Here is a 24,634-nt window from a genome sequence, read left to right as displayed (position 1 = left end):
CATGGGTTTGATGATGACCTGTGTTTTGGTCTGTTATATTCATGGGTTTGATGATGACCTGTGTTTTGGTCTGTTATATTCATGGGTTTGATGATGGCCTGTGTTTTGGTCTGTTATATTCATGGGTTTGATGATGACCTGTGTTTTGGTCTGTTATATTCATGGGTTTGATGATGACCTGTGTTTTGGTCTGTTATATTCATGGGTTTGATGATGGCCTGTGTTTTGGTCTGTTATATTCATGGGTTTGATGATGACCTGTGTTTTGGTCTGTTATATTCATGGGTTTGATGATCACCTGTGTTTTGGTCTGTTATATTCATGGGTTTGATGATGACCTGTGTTTTGGTCTGTTATATTCATGGGTTTGATGATGACCTGTGTTTTGGTCTGTTATATTCATGGGTTTGATGATGACCTGTGTTTTGGTCTGTTATATTCATGGGTTTGATGATGACCTGTGTTTTGGTCTGTTATATTCATGGGTTTGATGATCACCTGTGTTTTGGTCTGTTGTATTCATGGGTTTGATGATCACCTGTGTTTTGGTCTGTTGTATTCATGGGTTTGATGATCACCTGTGTTTTGGTCTGTTATATTCATGGGTTTGATGTTGGCCTGTGTTTTGGTCTGTTATATTCATGGGTTTGATGATCACCTGTGTTTTGGTCTGTTATATTCATGGGTTTGATGTTGGCCTGTGTTTTGGTCTGTTATATTCATGGGTTTGATGATCACCTGTGTTTTGGTCTGTTATATTCATGGGTTTGATGATCACCTGTGTTTTGGTCTGTTGTATTCATGGGTTTGATGATCACCTGTGTTTTGGTCTGTTGTATTCATGGGTTTGATGATCACCTGTGTTTTGGTCTGTTATATTCATGGGTTTGATGTTGGCCTGTGTTTTGGTCTGTTATATTCATGGGTTTGATGAAGACCTGTGTTTTGGTCTGTTATATTCATGGGTTTGATGTTGGCCTGTGTTTTGGTCTGTTATATTCATGGGTTTGATGAAGACGTGTGTTTTGGTCTGTTATATTCATGGGTTTGATGTTGGCCTGTGTTTTGGTCTGTTATATTCATGGGTTTGATGAAGACCTGTGTTTTGGTCTGTTATATTCATGGGTTTGATGTTGGCCTGTGTTTTGGTCTGTTATATTCATGGGTTTGATGATGGCCTGTGTTTTGGTCTGTTATATTCATGGGTTTGATGATCACCTGTGTTTTCATTTTTTTCTTCTAGTGACTCCGTTCGTTTCCACCTCGAGGTCAGCGACTCACTGAAGTCTTGCTCTGGTTCAGATCCGGTTTCCACCTGCTGGCGTCCGTCTCCTCTCTGGTCATAATCAGCGCTGGCCTCGGTTTGGAGACTGACTGATCGTTACGCCGTCGCGACGCTTCAGAGGGACCTTGATTGACAGGTCTCCTCCAGAGGAAGTGTGAGGAGTCGCCACCGAAGGGAACATGTGCTAAAGGTCGTTGGTCTGTCCTGAACGAGTCTAGAAGATGAGCAATGAGGATGAGTTCTACGATGCCGTCACAGGTGAGGCTCACAGGTGTGTGTGTGTGTGTGTGTGTGTGTGTGTGTGTGTGTGTGTGTGTGTGTGTGTGTGTGTGTGTAGTATCAGCCATGTCTTGAGGGCGGAGCTTAGCTGGAGGCAGAAACAGATGGGACATAATGTGAGCTCAGGTTGTTCCGTCACAGATTAAACCTAATAAAAATATCACTGACAAATACATGAATTAAACTCTACATAAATACTGACTCATGTTTTAGTTAAACTGAGCTGTTTGGTTTAACCGTCTGGTATCCAGGTGAACACATTATGCACACTTTGCACTTCATGTCATTAAAGGTCATGTTATTTTTCAGTTTGTTTGAGGTCAGAATTCAAAATTTGTTCATTTTTGCAGGATTTTTTAAATTCTGACCCAGCCACTAAAATCAGCACATTGTAAACTATGTTAAATTACTACACGAGCAAACATTCACTTTGACACAAGGATGAACTGAAATGATTGTGGTGGCCAAAGCCTCTGGTTCTTCATGTTGGTCCAGTCTGATCAGGAATGCCTCAAGGGATTTTTTTTCTACTTTGGTCAAATCAGTTCATCCTCGATCAAAGGTCAAAGGTCAGTGCACCATTGGGCCATACCTGATGATAACTGAACGACATTAACATTAACGTTTGGTTCTTTCGTGTAACGTGATGTTGTGCACATTCAGATGGTGGACAGGAGAACATGTTATCAGATAAAAGATGCAACAAAAATCAACAGTCAAGTTCCAGGTTTATTCAACCTGATATGATTATTATCTATTTCTATTATTCTATTTTTTAAATTTGTTATTTTTGTACTGTTTTGTTTTATCTTATGGTTTGTATTATGTTTGTGTCTGAACTAAACTAAAAATTATCCATCAGCTGATTAGTTAATTGGCCAAATCATTCATCTGTATCTAATTAAAATAAATAAAATCGATTCAGTCTTCGTACTTGCAACTTCTCGTCGACTCCGATTTGAGGATCTCCTCTGATTTAATCCTGATTTTTCAGTTAAATACATGTTTCAGTGTGTGCGTTCCTTTAACAGTAGGTCTAATAATATTCTGTAAAAACCCGTTGAGTCTCTGTCGGTTTATGAGTCTATCGTCTTCGTCAGAGGTCAAAGGTCGGTCCTGCTCGGACTCCATCATAGGAGGAAAATCCCATCATCCCATCAGTGGAACCCAAGCCTCCTCAGTCTGATGACAGCGTTAATAATTCAAACATCTGTCGCCTCTTCAAAAATATCAACAGGAGAACAGAGTCAGGTCGAGGATGAGTAGAACGATTAATGAAAGTGTCTCGTAATGATCAGTGTTGAGTTTTATTGCACAGGGACGTTAATAAACAGATGTAAATGTTCAGTTTTACTTCGTTTTACTTGTGCATTTTCATGTTGAACGAACCTTTTTATTATTAGAATTTTCATGAAATTCTCTCAGATGGTGTTCATCATGGTTCAATGTTCTGAACGTAAACGTAATGGACAGACCCATTTACAAACGCACTGATTCATCACTTTGTCAAAATGTATCCACTTCATTTTTCTGATGCGTCAGTAAACCCGTCCATTCTCAGGTGTGTCGTACCTTCTGTTTTAGCCTCAGGTTCGTAGTAATTGCGACGTTCTCGAAATGGTGTCATTGTTCTCTTGTTGTGATACCCGCGGGTGTCGGTGTAGTGTCATCGTTGCGCGTTCTTGTTACAGTTTAAATGAAATATTCATGCGTTCCTGTGTTATTATGATCGTCTTACTAATCTGAGACAGACGCAGGCCAGGACTCCTATTTTATTCATCGGGAGGTGGAGCTGTGATCTGCATCAGGTGGCGTCTTCCACTTTTACACCATTCAGAATATCTGGAAGATCCTGTTTCTGGACCAAGAGCTCTGGGTCTGGATCAGGGTTTAAGCTGTTCCTGGTTGATGCAGTGTTTCATACAATAACATCCAACCTGAGCTGATTGATGTAAGAGGGATTTAGTCCAAAAACCTGAGTCTGCGTCTAGGTTTAGTGTCTGATCAGACAACACTGTTTCAAATTCCTCTAAAACCTTTAACATGTGAATCAGGTTTTAGCTTCTTGTTCAGTATTTCAGCCCCTTAAAGGAGTGACATTTTGTTTTTTTAAGTGGAATTCTTCATTTTCAAACGTTTCCCTGTGGTCTCCATAAACTGTACATGCTCTGCTTGGGTCTGAATTCTTCATTAATTCAACTCTACATTAGGGCTGTGTATTAGCAAGAATCTGGCAATACGATACAAATCACAATACTAGGATTGCTATATGATATATCACGATATATCATGATAGTGTTAAAAAGGCAATTTTTTGTTTGTTTATTTTTTAAAATGATTATTTCCTTGTAGAATTGAATTACACCAGAAATCTGCACAAATGCTAAACACATTTTTATTTGATCAGAACAAGATCTGATGCTATATCACAAAATGTTCCTGTGTTAAAACTTAAATTCTGTTTTACAGACATTACAGTTTAAGATCCTGTTCAAATGTTCATATTCTGTTAGTTCAGAACTAACATCAGAACAGTATTTTAGTTCAATCCCAACAAAGGAACTAAGATTATTTAATTAAACAGTGTTAAATAATAATAAATAAAATATAAACAAAAAAGAAAAACCAAAAATGAACCTCCACAATATCTGCATTTGAATAAATACCTAAAAATATCCATACAGTATCATGGAATAAAAATATCGCGATATATTGCAGAACCAATATTTTCTTACAGCCCTACTCCACAGGTCCATCTTCAACACCATTTCTGAGGAATGACACCAGAAAGGTGGTTTGGAGCGCTGGCCCTTTAAATGCACATGACCCCACCCCCTCCAGGTTGTAATACAACCAACAACTGAACATTTGAGGTAATGGGCTCTAAGTTTGAACATATTTTCAGTCTGGACTACAACTGCTGCTGCTGACAAACAATTATGAAGAAATACTGGAGAAATGTTGGTCTGAAGTCTGGACCTAATACGAGCAAATGTGAAGACGGAACTAGTTATAAAACGTAACAGATTAAGCAGGAATTCAAACAGGTTGTAGAAATCCACTGGATTTTTGCCCAAATGAATCTAAAGATAGTTTTGCGGCAGCTGGAGGGTTCAAATTCAAACTGTATGAACTATTAGGGTCCAAATACACAAATATATGAACCAAAGACTAAGAAAAGTGGGTTTAGACAAATATGACCCTTTAAAACCTTGTTAAAAACCCAACAGATGGAATTTAACACCTTCTGCTCCTCAGAAGAAATTAATCTTGAGTTGATAAAAACGTCTTATTTCAATGAAACTCTAGGGTCACTGATCCCGGATGAGCCCCCACAAACTCCCAGTCTTCACTTTAGGAACCACTGTCTGTTGAAATTCCATCTAAAATATGTTACGTTGTGTTTCTGAGTCTGGTTTTAGTTTTAGTCTCTGAACATATCCTTTGGTCTGGACCAGAGAACGGTGTTTCAGACTCTTCTAAAACCTTTAACTTCTGAAGCAGGTTTTAGCGTCTTGTTCAGTTTTTCAACCCCTTGATGTCTAGAAGGTTAAAGGTGAAATGCAGCTTTCCACTTATTAAATATAACAAAACCCAACGGACAGAATTTAAGGCCTTCTACTTGTGAGAATAAATTAACTGTGAGCCATCAGTGTGAAAACATCTTATTCTATAAGACTCCGAGGTCACTGATCCCGGATGAGCCCCCACAAACTGCCTTATTATCCATTGAAGGTCCATCTAAATGATCAAAGTTGTGTTTCTGAGTGCGTTTTTAGTTTTGAGTCTCTGTTTAAACCCAACAGACAGAATTTAATGCCTTCTACTTCTTGGAAGAAATTAACCTACAAGTACACCTTCTTTTTTTTTTAACACTTATCTTTGCAAACGTGTATTTAGATTCATGATTTAGTTCACTCAGTCGTGTCAGCTGTTCTGTACAATCACCAAGAGATATGGACAAAAATGTGTCACAACAACCTTCACCCTTAACACACATATCTAATCAGGTCATCAGTAAACGGTCGTGTCAAACATGAAGAAATTCTTTGAAGGCTTTTCTGAGATACTACGGTTAGAAGATTGAACAGACAAAGGTCACAGATATAAAATCATTATCCTTCATCCTGGAGTTTGTGCAAAATGTCCAACCTTCTATTATTTTAGTTTTATATGTGAACTTAATGGAGACGAAAGGTTGCATCTGATGATCATTTTAAAGTCAGTCGTCTGGATTAACATGATATCATGGATTGTGTGCACATAACACACCGCTTTTAATTGGAGTGTTATCTGTATACATTATAAGTATCAAATACCACACGGTTAGCGGGTAGGGGTTAGGGGTTACGGATATATAAACTGGAGATCTTGGTGTACATTAACATGCGATCAAATGGTGTTGAATAATAAGCGAAAGGGTGAAAATGTGTAGGTTTCACACGCCAAATGCTGTAAGAACTGGCGTTATTTATTCATTCATTCATTTATTCATTCGGAACCCCATTAGCTGATGCAGGACATCAGCTACTCTTCCTGGGGTCCTCCTATTCCAAACAGACATACAGTATTCATTTACAAGCATAAAAACAATGTGATTCACCCTTAGATTTCCTTCTTAAGAACACTCAACAGTCATGATCAATAATAACAATACTACAAGATAAAATTAAAAACAGACCCCCCCAGAAAAAACCAACCAACCAACCAACCAACCAACCAACCAACCAAACAAACAAACAAACAAAAACAAAAATGAAGTAAATATAATATTAAATAAATAAATCTAACAAACCTAATAAACCTAACATACAATGCAATCTCATGAGATCAGTCTGGGATTAAAGGTTAAATCTGAATCAGTTGAAGTGACACATGAATCAGAGAAGTCCAAACGTTGAACCCTTTGTACGCTCTTAAACATGATGGTCAGGCAGGTGTTTCACCAGGTTCAGGGTTTCCTAAACTTTGTGAAAGACTCTGGTACATGGAGGAGGTTTGGGGTTTCAGGTCATTTTGGATCGTTATTACATTTCTTTCTACCAACACTTGGAATCACTGGAGCAGATAATAAACCAAACACTGCAGTTGGGAGAAGTTTTTTCTTGTGATTCTCTCCACATTGATTTAACATGAACCCTTTAAGTCCCAGTCTTACTTCTATGGCACTTCCCAAATTAATTTCTCTCTATTGAACCTTTAAGTGATTTATCTCCATTTATTCTATTATCTTCTGTATTTTGCATTTTTCAGTGTAAATCATGTATTTTCCATATATTTCATTCACTGATCATGTAGATGTTCATCCAAAACTCAGATTAAAGTTGAATGACGTGAGTGAAAACAGAGAAAACTGTAGAAAAAGTGACTTTTTCTGTAAAATCTCTCATTAATTGAACATAACCCCAGTGTGTCCATCCACTGTCATTGATCCAACTCCGTGGGTTTTACTGGTGAATCAGTGTTGTAGAAGATGACTGCGTTTCCACGGTAACAACGGAGACTCTGAACGTCCAAATGGGTCATATCTGATGACCATGAAAAGATGAAGAACTGTATTTGACACCAATTATGTCCATGTATTGATAGGATTAATGGATCAACATTTATTAAAGGGCTCATATTTGTCTAAACCCACTTTTCTTAGTCTGTGGTTCATTTAAAACGTGTATTTGGACCCTAATAGTTCAGACAGTTTGAATTTGAACCCTCCAGCTGCTGCAAAACTATCTTTAGATTCATTTGGGCAAAAATCCAGTGGATTTCTATGACCTGTTTGAATTCCTGCTTAATTTGTTACGTTTTATCACTAGTTGCATCTCCACATTTGCTCATATCAGCTCCAGACTTCAGACCAACATTTCTCCAGTATTTCTCCATAATTGTTTGTCAGCAGCGGTTGTAGTCCAGACTGAAAATATGTCAGAACTTGGAGCCCATTACCTCAAATGTTCCGTTGTCGGTTGAGCGGGACTGAGCAGCACAGCTGGTAACCTAGAGGGGGCGGGGCCTGAAGTGGCTCATGTGCATTTAAAGGGCCAGCGCTCCAAACCCCCTTTCTGGTGTCATTCCTCAGAAATAGGGTTGAAGATGGACCTGTGGAGTTGAATGAATGAAGAATTCAGACCCAAGCAGAGCATTTACAGTTTATGGAGACCACAGGGAAATGTGGGAAAAGGAAGAATAACATTGAAAAGAGCAAAATATCACTCCTTTAACAGTTACATCAGTAGATTTTTTTTTTTTTTTTGTTGCCAGTGGATTTTTGGGTCTTTATGGGTGAAGTTCAGATGCTTCAACGAGCCTTTGAATTGTACCGAACTCCTCCATACTGTTTGTTCTAGCTTCATTCATGGACTCATGTTCTCCAGATGAACCAGCGTTCTCCACCGTCCTGCTACAGTCGGTTCTGTTTGTCTGATTCCTTTGTGTTTTGTTTGATCGAACTCCTCTTGTACCTGATACGGTACAAACACACCTGCCGTCTACAGCTGATACCAGGCGTGTTTGTCGACTCGTGATAAATCATCTGACGTATGTTAAACTGTTCACGCCCCACCTGTAATTAACCACAGCTCCACCCTGTTCCTCCAAACAATACACCCACACCCACAGTCTGTGACGGTACAATATGATGAATATAAGACAGTATAATACAAGGAAAAACGACATTCCTATCACTGACATAACTACGCCTCTTGACATGAGAACAGATACCATGTAGACCAGGAAGTCTCGTTTTAATTCAGGTTCCACGTTCAGACCAATATGATCGAAAGTGGACCAGACCAGTAAAATAATAACTGAGAAATAATGTAAACTCCAAACTTTTCTCTATGTTTTAGAATGAATAAAGTAAAATTACATTATGAAAAATGTTACATCTCAACACTATGAACAACCTGAAATTTCTTATGTAAAATAATTACAATTTTAACAATATTCTACCTCAGTTTATCATTTCCACATGTACGTTATAATGGACAGATCACAGTGGATCTACAGATACATTAAATATTTAATAACAAGCAGAATACTGGTATAATTACACTGAATTTTCTTTAGACATTTCATGTTCACATTATTTGCATTTTTTATGAAAGGACAGTTTGTTTTAGTGTAAAAAAAGTAAAATTACATGAAATTGTTTACGTTTACAAAGAGAAAAAATGTGTAGTTGTCATTATTTATAGGTTATTATGACTTGACTGTTAATATCTTCAGTGTAGTTTTTTTATTTCATGGGCCAGATTGGACCCTTTGGGGGGCCGGGTTTGGTCCATGGACCACATGTTTGACACCTCTGATCTAGACTGAAAGGTTATTTGAGCTTCATATGTTTGTAAATAAGGAAGAAAAACAGATAATTATTGTTCAAACATTCTCCTACAGTCATGCTCATGCTTTAGATATTAATACAACTAAGTTTTGATCAGTATTTAACTTGATATTTGAAAACTTTCTGGCACCAGGACAGTTACTCCGATATGTTCTGGTATTTTATGAAAGGCTTTAATGCAGTTTTATTAAGAATATTATACTGACATACAACTTTATTTTTCATGATCTTATTTGATTGTAGAAAAAAAATTGTAATGAGCTGAAGAATAAAAGATCTATGATGTTTGTTAAAATGTGAAATCAGTTTTAAAATGATGTTACTGTAGGTCAGTGGATCCTAAAGTTCTTCAGTTTGAGACAAAAAAAAACCTATTTTAATTCTTCTTTTGACCAAAATTAACAAAAATCTGTCATGAAATGCTGTGAAGTCTTTTTTTTCCTGACTCTGAAAGGTTTTTTAACATCCTTTTAGTCCAGTTGCATCTTTTTTGCCTTGGTATTCATCTTTTATCTCACACGTCGAGGTCACCATCTTCCACTATTTTAACCCATAAAATAAAATAACAGGTCTTATTCCGTGTTATTAATGCACAGAATTAACCCTGAGGATCCTGGGCCGTCGTGTCCAGACTCAGTCCTTCTGGTGTCTGTGGTTTCAGCCAATCGATCAAATTTGCCTTTGAAACAGAGGAAAATGTTCCTGATGCAAAACCATATGTAAATATTAATATTAGAACCTGCTGTTAGAGAACATGTGTCTCTAATCATAAGACTATTTACATTTTATTACTGTCTAAATATTGTTAAAAATTATTCAAAAAGTGTTTTAATAAATTAGAGCTGCATGATTTGATGAAAGACTCCTTATATTATAGTGATTATTGTGAATGTGGTTCAGGTCTGTTTACTCTGTTATGGAGGGAAATGTACACATTTGCATCGTCAAATGCAAATTCAAACATACGCAGGTTTAACGATGCAGAAGGTTCTGTTAATGCACTGACTTTCATTTGACCCGACATCTGCAGCAGCTTCAGGATCCACTTCAGTTTCTGATTTAGGTTCAGACTAGAGCTGCACAATAAGCATCGTCATCAGTTTAAGCATCGTCATCCCAATGTATGTGTGCGCAGTAATCACATCGCAGGTCCTGCAGTGTAGGAGGGAAATGAACTCAGCATGTTCTCATCTAAGTGATCCACCAATCATAATCGTTCTTAATCAGTTTGGAGTGAGTCAATGGAAACAACATTGAAAAATGAGCAACGAACAAAAGAAAATCACCATAAATAAAAACTTGGTGCCAAAAAGAAAAGCAACGTTAGTTATCTTGAATTATTTCAGCTACAAGAAGGATGAAACTGAAACGTGTGTTCTGTGTCGACAGTGTTTTGAACCTGTCGACACGAGAGGAAACAACTAATTAGTTTGACCATTTATGTCAGCACCACACAGATATTATATACTCCTGAGTATTTTTTCATATTGCAGGGTTACCAAAAAAAAAAAAAAAAATCGCAATGTCAGTTTTTTCCAATATCATGCAGCCTTAGTTCAGATCATCAGTGAGTTTGTGTTTAAATGCATCTGTTCCACTTCCTGCAGTGACTTTAACGTCAATTTGTACTAAGTCTGTTTTTCTACATGAGGTGAGGGCGTCTGAGGTGGGATCTGCAACAAATGAGTCCAAATGAAGTTCCATGATATGTGCAGTGATTCAACTATTCAATAAATCAAAACTGACCATCAAACACAAAACACCTGCATAATGACAGGTTTATTTCATTTACCACCACCAGAGTGTGAATGGGAGAGTGAATGAATAATGGATTAATAATGTAAAGTGCTTTGGGTGTCTTGAAAAGTGATATAGAAACCTAGTCTATTATTATTATTATTATTATTATTATTATTATTATTATTATTATTATTATTACCACCACAACATTCAGTCTGCAGGTAAATGTGGCCCAAATCTGATTTTTTTTGTCCAAATGTGACTTGTATCCGATCTGTTAGAGACAGTTTGAACAGCATAAATCTGACCCAGACCACGTTCATATGTGCTCCTAAATCCAATACTTATCTGATATTTTACAATGCGACTTCAGACTGAACAGCCAAGTCGCATTTATCCAACGTTAAGTCGTTGAAATGCAACAAACATCGCAATTGTGCATCCCAGGAGGAGGAGCAGAGGAAAAACACATTTCCCTCCGTAAACACAGTGTGTCTGCATGGTCACGTATTCTGTCAGGACCTCTTTTATGCATGTGGGTCGCATTCAGTTCATACTCAAAACTGATAAAAGTCGCATTTAATGTGGACTATGATAGAGCCCCCCCCCCCAGAAAAAATAAACAAAAAAACTGGGATTTCAGCAAAAAATACAAATTGTGCATTCAGACCTGCTGTGTGAACGTAGCCTTAGATCCCAGACGAGCCCCCAGTTGTTATGTTTCCCCACAAACAAAACATGGACAGGGGTCGCAAATTGGGAAACTAACAAAACAAAGTGCACTAAAACTGTGAAAAGGGGTAAAACCAAGGAAGGGCTAAAAGGAGACTGAAAATAAGAATCACCCACTGAGTTTATATCACAGAGACAGAACAAGTGGGCCTTAAACAGTATTTAAAATGGGAGTCAGAGGTCAGGATAGGGGGGGTCCACTGAAAACTAAGCAGGATGTTGACACTTGGGCAGACCAAAGCCAACTGAAGTGGAAGGACAGTGTTCTTTTAAAGGCTTCAGCTAATTACGTCCAGGTGAGGAGAAACACGGCAGGTGAATCCGATAAACACTAACGACCTGTGGACAACATACGAACAAACAGAAAAAATACTGTGAAGGATCTTTGCCCAGAACAGTTTTTCCCATTTTCAACTGCTTTGTGTGATTATACTCAGTTTTATCTCCTGTTACACGATTGAATTAAACTATAATTAAAGATCATCAACATTAATGTCTTTTGTCAGATCTAATGGTTTTCTAGTGAACGTCTCAAACTAGTTTTGTACAGATTTTTTTTTTACACTGATCCAACATTATGTGAAGCTGTACATTTGTTTCTACTATTGTGTTTTAAGAAATTTAGGGAAAAATACAATATGTAATAAATATAAAACCTAATAACATCAACTAAACCAGAGGTGTCAAACGTATACCTGTGGGGGGAACTTTGAAAATGCAAAAATGATACTAAAGGTGTTAAAATCATTTCAGTTCAGGTTCCACATGCAGACCCATATGATCTAAAGGGGGTTGGATGAGTAAAATATTAACATAATAACCTGTAAATAATGACAACTACACATGTTCCTCTGTTTTAGTGTAAAAAAAAGTTAAATTACGTGAAAATGTTCATGTTTACAAACTACATTCACAAAAAATGTGAACATGAAAAAAAAATCTGAATTTCTGTTATTTCTTGGTTAGTTTTCTCCCATTTCTTAGTTATTTTTCTTATCATTTCTTGGTTATTTTTTCTGTTATTTCTTGGTTATTTGTCCTGTTATTTCTTGGTTATTTGTTCTGTTATTTCTTGGTTATTTGTTCTGTTATTTCTTAGTTATTTTTTTCTGTTATTTCTTGGTTATTCTTCTCTGTTATTTCTTGGTTATTTGTCCTGTTATTTCTTGGTTATTTTTTCTGTTATTTCTTGCTTATTTGTCCTGTTATTTCTTGCTTATTTGTCCTGTTATTTCTTGGTTATTCTTCTCTTTTATTTCTTGCTTATTTGTCCTGTTATTTCTTGCTTATTTGTCCTGTTATTTCTTGGTTATTCTTCACTGTTATTTCTTGGTTATTTATCTTGTTATTTCTTGCTTATTTGTCCTGTTATTTCTTGCTTATTTGTCCTGTTATTTCTTGCTTATTTGTCCTGTTATTTCTTGGTTATTTTTTCTGTTATTTCTTGCTTATTTGTCCTGTTATTTCTTGGTTATTTATCCTGTTATTTCTTGCTTATTTGTCCTGTTATTTCTTGCTTATTTGTCCTGTTATTTCTTGGTTATTTATCTTGTTATTTCTTGCTTATTTGTCCTGTTATTTCTTGCTTATTTGTCCTGTTATTTCTTGCTTATTTGTCCTGTTATTTCTTGCTTATTTGTCCTGTTATTTCTTGCTTATTTGTCCTATTATTTCTCCGACTTCATGCCCACGGTGTTGCGTAACCCGTCCTGTTTCTTTCCCTCCAGGCCTGGATTCAGACGAGTCGTACGAAGGCGTGTCCGAGGCCAGTTTCAAAGACGCGCTGGTGTTCGACGGCAGCGGCCAGAAGAACAATGGAACGGTTCCACAGGAGAACGGCATCAAGAAACACAGGTACAGCAGCATTCCACCGACACTAAAGCGAAAGGGTTCAGACCGGCCCAGAGGGAAAGGACAAAACTTACACTGAAGACAGTAACAGTCGAGGGTGTCACTGAGTCCAGAAGAGTGGATTTGATCAGAGCTGATTATATTTTCAGTTCCAGACGCATGGTACTAAATGTTTTGTGTAGATTGTGATCTGTGAGTTCTAATGCACATGAGGAAATGATAAACTGAGGCAGAAAAGGATTAAAAATACACTTATTTTTATTAAGTAATTTCAGATTGTTGGTGGTTCACATTTTGTGTTGAAGGTTTATAAATATAAACATTTTCGCAATATAATTTGACTGTTTTCTGCACTAAAGGAGAAACATTTGGAGTTATTATTGTTTATAGATTACTGTTATCATGGTACTGGTCCAGTCCGTCTGAGGTCAAACTGGGCTGAATGTAGAACCTGGACTGAAGTGAGTTTGACGTCCATGGTCTACAGCAGGGGTGTCCAACTCTGGTCCTCGAGGGCTGGTGTCCTGCATGTTTTAGATGTTTCCCTCTTCCATCACACCTGGAAGCCATGACATCATTATCAGACTTCTGCAGAGCTGGATGATGAGCTGATCATTGATTGAACCAGGTGTGATGGAAGAGGGAAACATCTAAAACATGCAGGACACCGGCCCTCGAGGACCGGAGTTGGACACCTGTGGTCTACAGCGTTCAGACAAACACAGACATAAACCAGGTTAATGTCCTTCTCATGGACTCTGGTTCCACTGGTTCATCTTCAGACCCAAAAGATCAGTGGATTGTCTCTGTAGGTTCTAAATGTACAAAGTTCTGTCACGAACCACATGTTTACCGTTTCTGACCCAAACCATCCTAGACCATCCTAGACCATGTCCATCTTAGACCATCCCAGACCTAAGACCATCCCAAACCATCTTGGACCATTATAGACTATCCCGGACCATCTTAGACCATCCCAGACCATTAGAGATCAAGCTAGACTATCTTAAACTATCCCAGACCATCTTAGACCATCCAGGACCATTATAGACCATCTCGGGCCATCTTAGACCATCCAGGACCATTATAGACCATCTTGGGCCATCTTAGACCATCCCAGACCATTATGGACCATCTCAAGTCATCCCAGACCATCTTAGACCATCCAGGACCATTATAGACCATCCCAGACCAAGACCATCTTAGACCATCCAGGACCATTGTAGACCATCCTGGACCATCTTAGACCATCCCAGACCAAGACTATCCCAAACCATCTTGGACCATTATAGACCATCCCGGACCATCTTAGACCATGGCAGATCAAGCTAGACTGTCTTAGACTATCCCAGACCATCCAGGACCATTACGGATCATCTCAGGCCATCTTAGACCATCCCAGACCATTATAGACCATCTCAAATCATCCCAGACCATCTTAGACCATCCAGGACCATTATAGACCATCCCAGACCAAGACCATCTTAGATCATCCAGGACCATTATAGACCATCCTGGACCATCTTAGACCATTGTAGACTATCCCAGACCATCCTGGACTATTTTAAACCATTGTAGACTATCCCAGACCATCCCGGACCATCTTAGACCATCCTAGACCAAGACTTTCTTAGACCATCCAGGACCATTATAGACCATCCCAGACCATCTTAGACCATCCTGGACCATCTTAGACCATCCCAGACCATCCTGGACCATCTTAGACCATCCTAGACCGTCCCATTTGTTGTTTTTTTCCATGTTCAGTCGGTTCTTCTCGTTGCTTTTCTGTTTCCTCTCCTTCGACACCAGTCGGATTCTCGGTGCCTCTTTGACCTGGTTTCGTTCCGATCCCTCAGATCTGATGCTCAGACGCTGATACTGCCTTCTCTTATCTCATATTTCTCTAATCACCATCATCTCTGTTGGTGGAATTCTGTTTCTATAAGAAGACGACACACAAACATCCTTCAGAGAATGTCAAACATCAGCCGTCGTATTCATGTCTGCATACTTTAGCCTCCACCATAGGGGACGTGTCTAATCTCTGGATCTTCAGGTCGTAACTCCGTCCTTCTCCTTTCAGGACGTCGTTACCTGCGCCCATGTTTTCCAGAAACACCATCAGTATCTGGAGTATCCTGAAGAAATGCATCGGTCTGGTAAGGACAGATCCGCTGTGGACGATAAACCAACTACTGAAACGTCTACAACCAGTTAAATAAACACAAAGAACACGGTGGATGTTCTACCTACAGACGTAGAAACATGAGATAAAGCATCTGTTGAACTCACATCAGGCCCATTTATAACATGAACAAAATAAACCACAAAATGAACCAAAAATAATGATAAAATGGGTCACAAAATGAACAAAAATAAGAAAATAATGAATAAGATGGAGAAAATAACAAAAACCACTAAAGTAATGAATAAAATGAACAAAATCAAAACAAAATAATAAATAAGAACAAAATAAGCCACAAACTGAACCAAAAAAATTAATAAAATGTGCCACAAAATGAACAAAAATAAAATAAAAAAAAAAAAACAGAGAAAATAAGCAAGAAATGAACAAAAACAGCTAAAGTAATGAATAAAATTTTTTTTTAAAAATGTATGAAAAATAAGAAAAAAGAACAAGCTACAAATTGTATGAAATTGAAGAAAAAAAAAAGAATAAAATAGGCAAGAAAATGAACAAAAACAGCCAAAGTAATCAATAAAATTAATAAAAGCAATAAAAAAGTAAGCAAAAGAACAAAATAAGCCACAAATTGAATGAAACTGAAGAAAAAATAATAAACCCATGTAGTTTGATAAATGACGGTGGATGGAGACACTTGTTTTTATGTTCAGTTAACGGTATATTTTACTGAAAAAGTCATTTTTTCTTCAGTTTTCTGTTTCTCACATGATAAAACTCAACTTTAATCGGAGCTTTAATAAACATCTACATGATTAGTGAATTAAATATAGAAAAATACACAATTTACACTGAAAAAAAAAGCAAAATACAGAGGATCATATTAGAATAAATGGTGATAAATGCGGTGATAGATAGCTGTGGGTCTGGAAGGGTTAGTTTGTGTTTGTGTCTAAATGTTAGAATCCGTGACGTCCTGTTTGTGTTTTTCAGGAACTGTCCAAGATCACGATGCCCATCGTCTTCAACGAACCTCTGAGCTTCCTTCAGAGAATCACAGAATATATGGAACACACATACCTCATCAACAGAGCCTGTTCCATGTCCGACTCCATCGAGCGCATGCAGGTCAGAACGGCCTGAACACACGTTCACAGGGTTTAGGGGAGTTTGACCGTCAGTCTGTGTCTTTTACAGGTTTACTCTCATTTTACAGATGTTTACAGTATTTTATTATGGTGACATTATTTTCTTAGACCATCTTAGACCGTACCAGACCATCCGACAATTTTAGTCTTACTTTACACGTTTAGAGTATTTTTCTTATTGTAAGTGATATTTTTAAAGGTTTAGTACAATTTGTTGTTTTTTCAGTCTGTTTTATTGTGAATCTGCCTCTAAGTTCAATTAAAGCACTAGAGATTATACTGTTGTCAAATACAATCAAACTGTCATTCTATTTGAGTGAGTTTTAATATTTAGTATTAACTTCATTAAATCTGTGTATTGGTTTTTTTTTTTTTTTTTTTTTTTTTTTGAGCTTTAGGTTAATTAATTTACAAATATAAAAACTGGTCAAATGGATAAAAACCAGACAAATTATTAAAAGAAGCTGAGTTTCACATCCAGGACATTATTAAAAAAACAAACAAACAAACAAAAAAAAAACAGAACCACCTGAAGAAAAGTAATAAATTAAAACAGAAAAAGGAATTCACAAATATACATGAATAAAGTTGAGCTATGATGTTGCAGGTAAAACAGTATTTTTGATTTTGTGGATAGAAGTGAATCAGTAGATTAATGTTACTGTGAATCATCAGAAATAAATAAATAAATAAATAAATAAATAAATAAATACTAACATAACTAACATTTGTGTCGTTGTCGTCTCCAGGCCGTGGCTGCGTTTGCTGTGTCAGCTGTTGCGTCTCAGTGGGACAGAACTGGAAAACCTTTTAACCCTCTGCTGGGAGAAACCTACGAACTCACCAGGTACGAAAAAACACAACTATTCCACACATTTATACGTGAACTACTTTTCTGTTCAACGTCTTATCAAATATGGAACACCTGGTTTAACGATTGTGTCTCCTTTGACACATTTCTGCATCTACCATCATTCACATGATCTGAACTTCTGAACCGTTTGTGCTATTGACGGGAATTCAACCGTCATCTTTTATCTTCATCTTTCTGTTGGTCTGTAACACATTAGGGTAGAGGTCTGCACTGGCTGAATATGAACAGATATGAATGGTTTGTGTTGATAAACCCGTATAATTGCCTCATTTTGTGCATTTGTCCCCAAAGCATTCTTACTGTTGTTTAATATTTGAACATCCCAGAAAACACGATCAATTAGAGGGATTTACTTTGGACTTCATCATCAGTGTTTCCTGGTGTTTTTGATGAAGTCAGATTAGAATATCCACATTTGTTTGTCAAAACCTGCTGTTTTCAGTGTGTGTTTGCAGCTCAGAGGATTTAACACAACGATAACAATGTGAGACTAAATATGTTTAGTTTTATTAAAGCAGTCAGAGCATGTAGGTCCAAAAAATAATTCTATCACCATAAAAAAGGTCATTTTTGACTTTCAAGACCTTAACAATGTAAATAAGAGAACGCTGCTGCTGTTAAAAGTGCACTGATTTTAAAGTAAATTCAGGTTCATGTTTTAAAGCATGGGTGTCAAACTGATTTTAGTTCTGGGGCCAAATTCAGCCAAATTTGGTCTGAAGTGGGCCAGACCAGTAAAGTAATCACATAATTATATATAAATAAAGTCAACTCCAAACTTTCCTTACATGATGAAAATGTTTACGTCTACAAACTATCCTTTAAAACAATGTGAATAACACGAACGACCTAAAATTTGTTAAGAAAAATAAGTGCAATTTCAACAATATTCTGCCCCAGTTTATCATTGACGTCATGTTCATTACAACGTACAGATCACAGTGGATCTACAAATACACTAAACATTTAATAATATTGAATATTGATAAAATTATACTTTTTTCAGGTTTTTCATATTTTTCAGGATATTTACATTTTCTGTGAAATGATGGTTTGTTTTTGTGTAAATACAGGAAAATTACATGAAAATATTTACAATTACAAAGAGAAAAATTTGGAGTTGTAAGTATTTATAGGTTATTATGATATTATTTTTCCTGGTCTGTATGTGGAACCTGAACCAAAATTTTTGTGAATATCTTCAGTGTAATTTTTGCATTTCACAAATTCATCCTGTGGGCTGGACTGGAACCTTTGGTGGGCCACATTTGGCCCCCGGGCCGCATGTTTGACACCCCTGTTTTAAAGGATGGTTTATAGACGTAACACTTTCATTGTGTTCTTTTACTTTTTCTCACTCATTATTGTTGACATTCTTTGTAGGTTACAGAGTTCATTCTACTGCTCTGACCCCCTTTAGATCATATTGGACTGAATGTGGAACCTGAACTAACATGTCTGACTGACACTCATGTAGTTTCTGTTTGGATACGTCTCATGTATTCGTCCAGTCTTTGTCTCTGAGGGTAAACCCATGTCCTCCATGTCCTCCGTCCTCAGGGAGGAGCAGGGCTTCCGGCTGGTGTCGGAGCAGGTTTCCCATCATCCCCCTGTCAGTGCCTTCCACGCCGAGAGCCTGGTCGGGGACTTCGTCTTCCACGGCTCCATTTACCCCAAACTCAAGTTCTGGGGTAAAAGCGTGGAGGCGGAGCCTAAAGGGACGATCACACTAGAGCTGCTCAAGTGAGTCCACGCGTCCACGCCCACGTCACATGTCCACGGTTTGTCCCCTCCGTCTTATTCCCGTGTCCGTCTGTCGAACAGGTACAACGAGGCGTACACGTGGAGTAACCCCTACTGCTGCGTCCACAACATCATCCTGGGGAAACTGTGGATCGAACAGTACGGCACCGTGGAGATCATCAACCACAGGTACTGCAGACGGGGGTCTGAGGGGGTCCCAGGAGGTCTGGGAGGGTCTGAGGGAGTCCGAGGAGGTCTGGGGGGGGGGGGGGGGGGGGTGTCCTTAGGAGGTCTGGGAGGGTCTGAGGAGGTCCTAAGAGATCTACAAGGGTCTGAGGAAGTCTGAGGAAGTCTTGGGGGAGGGGGGGTCTGAGAAGGTCTAGAGAGGTCTGGGTAGGTCTAGGGTTAGGGTTAGGCTTAGGGCAGGGGTGTCCAATCCTGGTCCTCGAGGGCTGGTATCCTGCATGCTTTACATGTATCCCTCTTCCAACGCACCTGATTCACATGATCAGCCTGTTGACGAGCTCTGCAGAAGACTGATAACAACCGTCAGGTGGACTGGAAGAGGGAAATATCTAGAACTTGCAGGATACCGGCCCTCGAGGACCAGGACTGGACCCCCCTGGCTTAGGGTGTTCATATACGGATGAATTTATATGAGAAAAATATGGAAAAAACTTCAAAGCTTTCATAGATTTAATTGTAGATTTGAGTTTATAAGGTTTTGGTTTTATTTTATTTCATTTCTATCAGATAAGACAGACTGGTGTAAACTGTGTAAACCTGTAACGTGTCCAAACAGACTTTAACTGGTTGTGTATTTGTGTGTTTGTGTATTTGTGTGTTTTGTCGTCAGTACTGGAGATAAGTGTGTGTTGAACTTCAAACCATGTGGGATGTTCGGTAAAGAGCTGCATAAAGTGGAAGGATACATCCAGGACAAGAGGTCAGTGGTTCATCTGGAACTACTTTATCCACTCTTACCCTCTGTACGGTTCTCATCCTCGTCTTCCTCCTCAGTAAAAAGAAGCACTGTGTGATCTATGGGAAATGGACCGAGTGCATGTGGAGCGTGGACCCTCAGGCCTACGAAGCCCATAAGAAGTCTGAGAAGAAAGGAGACAATAAGAAGAACAAACATGTGAGCACACACAAGTATTCAGACAGGGGCGGGTTCTGTCGGCGACTTTGTTAACGATTTCTTCAAATATCGTCTCAGAAAAAAAACTAAACTGCTAACTAAAACTTTTAACGGTTTATTTTAACGATTTATTGTAACTGTTTTTAACGGTTTATTTGAACTGTTTTTAATGGTTATTTTTTAATGTCGGTTTTTTTTAACGGTTTATTTTCATGGTTGTTTTTAACGGTTTATATTAATGGTTTATTTTAATAGTCGTTGTGTTTAATGGTTTATTTTAACGGCCGTTTGCCGTCTTCTTTCCAGGAGGAGTTGGACAGGGCAGAGAACGACGAGGCCGACGACATGCCTGAGGTCCAGGAGACGGTGTCGGTCGTACCAGGAAGTACCCTGCTCTGGAGGATAGAGTCCAGACCCGCACACTCAGCCACAGTAAGGAGAACCAGAAATAGAACCAGAACCACAAACAGAACCAGAACTAGACCCAGAACCACAAACAGAAATAGAACTAGATCCAGAAACAGAACTAGAACCAGAAATAGAACTAGAACCACAAACAGAACCAGAACTAGAACCAGAACTATAACTAGAACCAGAACCAGAACCACAAACAGAACCAGAACTAGACCCAGGACAGAGAAACCGTGGACTTCTTTTTATCCAGTCGTTGTGGTCCGTTTCGTAGATTCTGAACGAGGTTGAACCCACAGTGCGATGATGAAACATAAAGTTGTGTGTGTTTTAGTTGAAATAAAGTTCAACCTCAGAACATGTTTGTGTTCATTAGTGGACGTTTACTCTGTTTGACTCTTATTTAATGGTTCAAAAGTTAATGAGTTAAATATCACAGAAGATTCTAATCAGGTTTTATCTTCTACCAGGTCATCAAGGTGAAATAACTGCACTTTACTGGTTTTTATTCATCTTATGGTTTTTTTAACAGATGTACAACTTCACCAACTTTGCAATGTCTCTTAACGAGTTGGAGGCGGGGCTAGAGGCCGTCATCGCTCCGACCGACTGTCGCTTCAGACCCGACATCAGAGCCATGGAGAACGGCAACATGGGTAATTTACAGCAGGGACTCCAACAGGACAACACTGACCCCTAGTGGACGAGTGTCCAACAACCAGAACCAAAGACATGAGTGAGTTCAGTCTGAACCAATGAGAGGAGACGATTATTTATAAACAGGATGTGTTTGTGTTCCAGATGAAGCAAGTAAAGAGAAAGAACGACTGGAGGAAAAACAACGAGCAGCCAGGAAAGAGAGAGCGAAGAACGAAGAGGAGTGGTCCACCAGGTACACAAACAACACAACAAACAAACAAACAAACAACACAACAAACACCCACAGAACAACAAGAAAAGAGAGAGCGAAGAACGAAGAGGAGTGGTCCACCAGGTACACAAACAACACAACAAACAAACAAACAAACAACACAACAAACACCCACAGAACAACACAACACCCACAGAAATACAAAAACATCAATAATAATAATACACAAACAACAAATACCAACACAACAGAAAAACACAACAACAAATAAACATCAACAAAACAACACAACAAACACCCACACAACACAACAGAAAAACAACTAGAGCTGAAACGAGTAATCGACTCAAAGTGATCCAAAAAAAAAAAATCATTCAACGACAGTTCTCCTGAATCAAAGCTTTTTTCCTTCATTTCTCTGCTGTTAAACATTGGTTCCACTGTTGTGTTTCACACGGACACTTACTGTGACGCACAAAGAAGTTTCAATTCAAGAAAACTGCAATAGAATATTTCCCTTCAATCAATTCGAGTCAATTAATTGAATCGTGAATTTTTGCATTCGCTTCAAGCACCTAGTCAATTAATCAAATACAGTTTTTTCTTTTGTTCAGACAAGGAATAGTTTTTAGTTTTTAGATGTTCCCTGCTTGACAGTTTCGACTGTGACTCCAGTCTTCCTCAGAAGCGTCATCCGACGTGTTGCTGACGTGTCGTTTATCAGCTGGTCGGCTCGACCCACCCAAGGCGGAGGAGGCACGGTCGGCTCGACGGGCTCTGACTGGTCCGTCGAGCCGACCAGCTGATAAATGACACGTCAGCAACACGTCGGATGACGCTTCTGAGGAAGACTGGAGTCACAGTCGAAACTGTCAAGCAGGGAACATCTAAAAACTAAAAACTATTCCTTGTCTGAACAAAAGAAAAAACTGTATTTACATAAACAGAAGACAAAATGAACGTCTTTAGCCTTAGTCGATTAATCGTTTCAGCTCTAAAAACAACACAACAAATAACCACAAAACAACAACAACAACACAATCACACAACAACAACAACACAATGATCCAATACAACAGTACAACCCAGACTCAGCATCCTAATGCTGTGATGCGTTCACTGACCGGTCATCTGTCTGTTTTTTCTGTTATTGTGAACAGACTCAGTTCGTGTGTGTCATGTTTTCGAAACTAAACCTGGATCCACTGACGTCGGCGTCGTGCGTTCGTTCTGACTGACTGTGTTGTGTTTTTTTTCCAGGTGGTTCCAACAGGGATCCAACCCGTTCACCGGATCCCAGGACTGGATCTACAGCGGCGGATACTTCAGCCGGAACTACCAGGACCTGCCCGACATCTACTGACAGCCTTCATCCTCCTCCTCCTCATCATGTGACCACAGACTCCGCCTCCATCTCATCTTTTATTCCCATCGACCAGTGAACGCCACAGTGAACCCACGTTCACTCAAACACCAACGACTGGATGACCCGGCGTGGACGGCGGCGGATCAGAGGAAAACACACATGAAGGAAAACGGATTCAGACGCACGTCGACGTGTTTGCGTTTGTTTCCTCCTGGAGACGCTGACGAAGAAAACACTTCAGTCACAGAAGAAAAACTACAGACGAAAACTGGAAACACGAACATCAGAGGATCAGCGGTGGAACCAGACGGACGACTTAACCTGGGGGGGTCAAACATACGGCCCGTGGGTCAGAACCGGACCGCCAAAGGTTCTGATCCGACCCGTGAGATGAATTTATGAAATTACACTGAAGATATTAACAATAAATGTGTTCGAATCAGTTCCACATACAGACTAATATGATCTAAAGTGGATCAGACCAGTGAAATATTATCAAAACAGTCCAAAAAAAAATCCAAATTTTCTTTGTTTTAGTGTAAAAAAAGTAAAATTACATTAAAAAGTTTACATTTATAAACTATACTTTCATAAAAAAACACGAACCTGAAATGTGTTAAAGCAGTGGGTGTAATTGGACCAATATTCAGCCTGTTATTAAATGTATTTGTACGTTATAATGAACATGTGTACATGAAAAACTGAGGTACAATATTATTAAAATTCTACTTATTTTTGTTAATAAATTTCAGGTTGTTCATGTTACTTATGTTTTTTTTAAAGGATAATTTATAGACGTAAACGTTTTCCTTTATGTAATTTTACTTTTTTCATCCTAAAACAGATAAAAGTTTGTATTTGTCATTATTTACAGGTTATTCTGTTATTATTTTACTTTAGATCATATTGGTCTGAATGTGAACCTGAACCAACATGACTTCAACACCTCTGTCTAAACCCTCACATTCAACGTTAGTTTAATTAAAATAAAATATCCGACTAATGGATCCTCGTCCAAATGAAAAACACAAACATCCAAACTGTGGATGAACAATAACCTGTTTCAGATCTAAACTCCACGTACGAGCTGAAAACCGGAGTTGAACCAACGTGTCTGACAAAATAAAACAGACCTGATAAATAAAAACCCATCACAAACTAAAACCACATATTTAGACGTTACGGTCTGGAACTAACAGAACCACCTGTTCTACAAACACACTCTCAAATAAAGTTAAATAAAACTGTTTTCAGTTTAATGTAAAGACAGTAAAAACGTCGTGATAGTACGATTTTTGGATCAAATGATAAATAATTAACACAAAACAGGAAGAGAACGACGACACAAAACAAATCCATGATTCAGACTCTTCAGAACATTCACTGATAGGACGATAAAATCAGATAAAAATGGCAGCTTCTGTCCACGACGTCAACAAAATAAAAGAAAATAACTGAAAATAGGGTTTAACTGTAATAATATTTCCTGATATTTGACATTATGACCAGTTACATGATAATATTTACTGAAAATCAATAAATCAACCTCATCATTCTGTTTTATTCCAGATGCATCATCACAGATTCAGCCCCTGATGATGATGATGATGATGGTGCATAAGTCTAAAAACATCCACATGTATAAATACGTCCAGACACTAAAGACATATGATGAATGATTAAACCAACATTAACCTTAAAGGTCAAA

The 24,634-nt window shown here is 38.3% G+C and overlaps 1 protein-coding gene across 2 annotated transcripts in view; it reads left to right on the top strand.

Annotated features, from left to right (window-relative positions):
- The window catches only part of osbpl2b (oxysterol binding protein-like 2b), a 55,512-nt gene extending 32,140 nt beyond the window's left edge, over window positions 1-23,372 (top strand). For both annotated transcript variants that reach the window (XM_030138889.1, XM_030138890.1), the window contains exons 2-14: window positions 1,244-1,543; window positions 13,103-13,229; window positions 15,313-15,388; window positions 16,366-16,500; window positions 17,270-17,367; window positions 18,955-19,137; window positions 19,219-19,326; window positions 19,994-20,083; window positions 20,158-20,278; window positions 20,585-20,710; window positions 21,222-21,345; window positions 21,491-21,581; window positions 22,821-23,372. In XM_030138889.1, coding sequence (XP_029994749.1) covers window positions 1,507-1,543; window positions 13,103-13,229; window positions 15,313-15,388; window positions 16,366-16,500; window positions 17,270-17,367; window positions 18,955-19,137; window positions 19,219-19,326; window positions 19,994-20,083; window positions 20,158-20,278; window positions 20,585-20,710; window positions 21,222-21,345; window positions 21,491-21,581; window positions 22,821-22,923 — 1,419 coding nt within the window. In that variant the 5' untranslated portion in view covers window positions 1,244-1,506 and the 3' untranslated portion in view covers window positions 22,924-23,372. The remainder of the gene's footprint in view (window positions 1-1,243; window positions 1,544-13,102; window positions 13,230-15,312; window positions 15,389-16,365; window positions 16,501-17,269; window positions 17,368-18,954; window positions 19,138-19,218; window positions 19,327-19,993; window positions 20,084-20,157; window positions 20,279-20,584; window positions 20,711-21,221; window positions 21,346-21,490; window positions 21,582-22,820) is intronic.
- Window positions 23,373-24,634: the final 1,262 nt, after the last annotated feature.

Source organism: Sphaeramia orbicularis, chromosome 7, assembly GCF_902148855.1.
Source record: "Sphaeramia orbicularis chromosome 7, fSphaOr1.1, whole genome shotgun sequence".
NCBI lineage: Eukaryota > Metazoa > Chordata > Actinopteri > Kurtiformes > Apogonidae > Sphaeramia > Sphaeramia orbicularis.
Note: the sequence above shows the minus strand (reverse complement) of the source record. Positions and strands in the feature narration are given on the sequence as shown.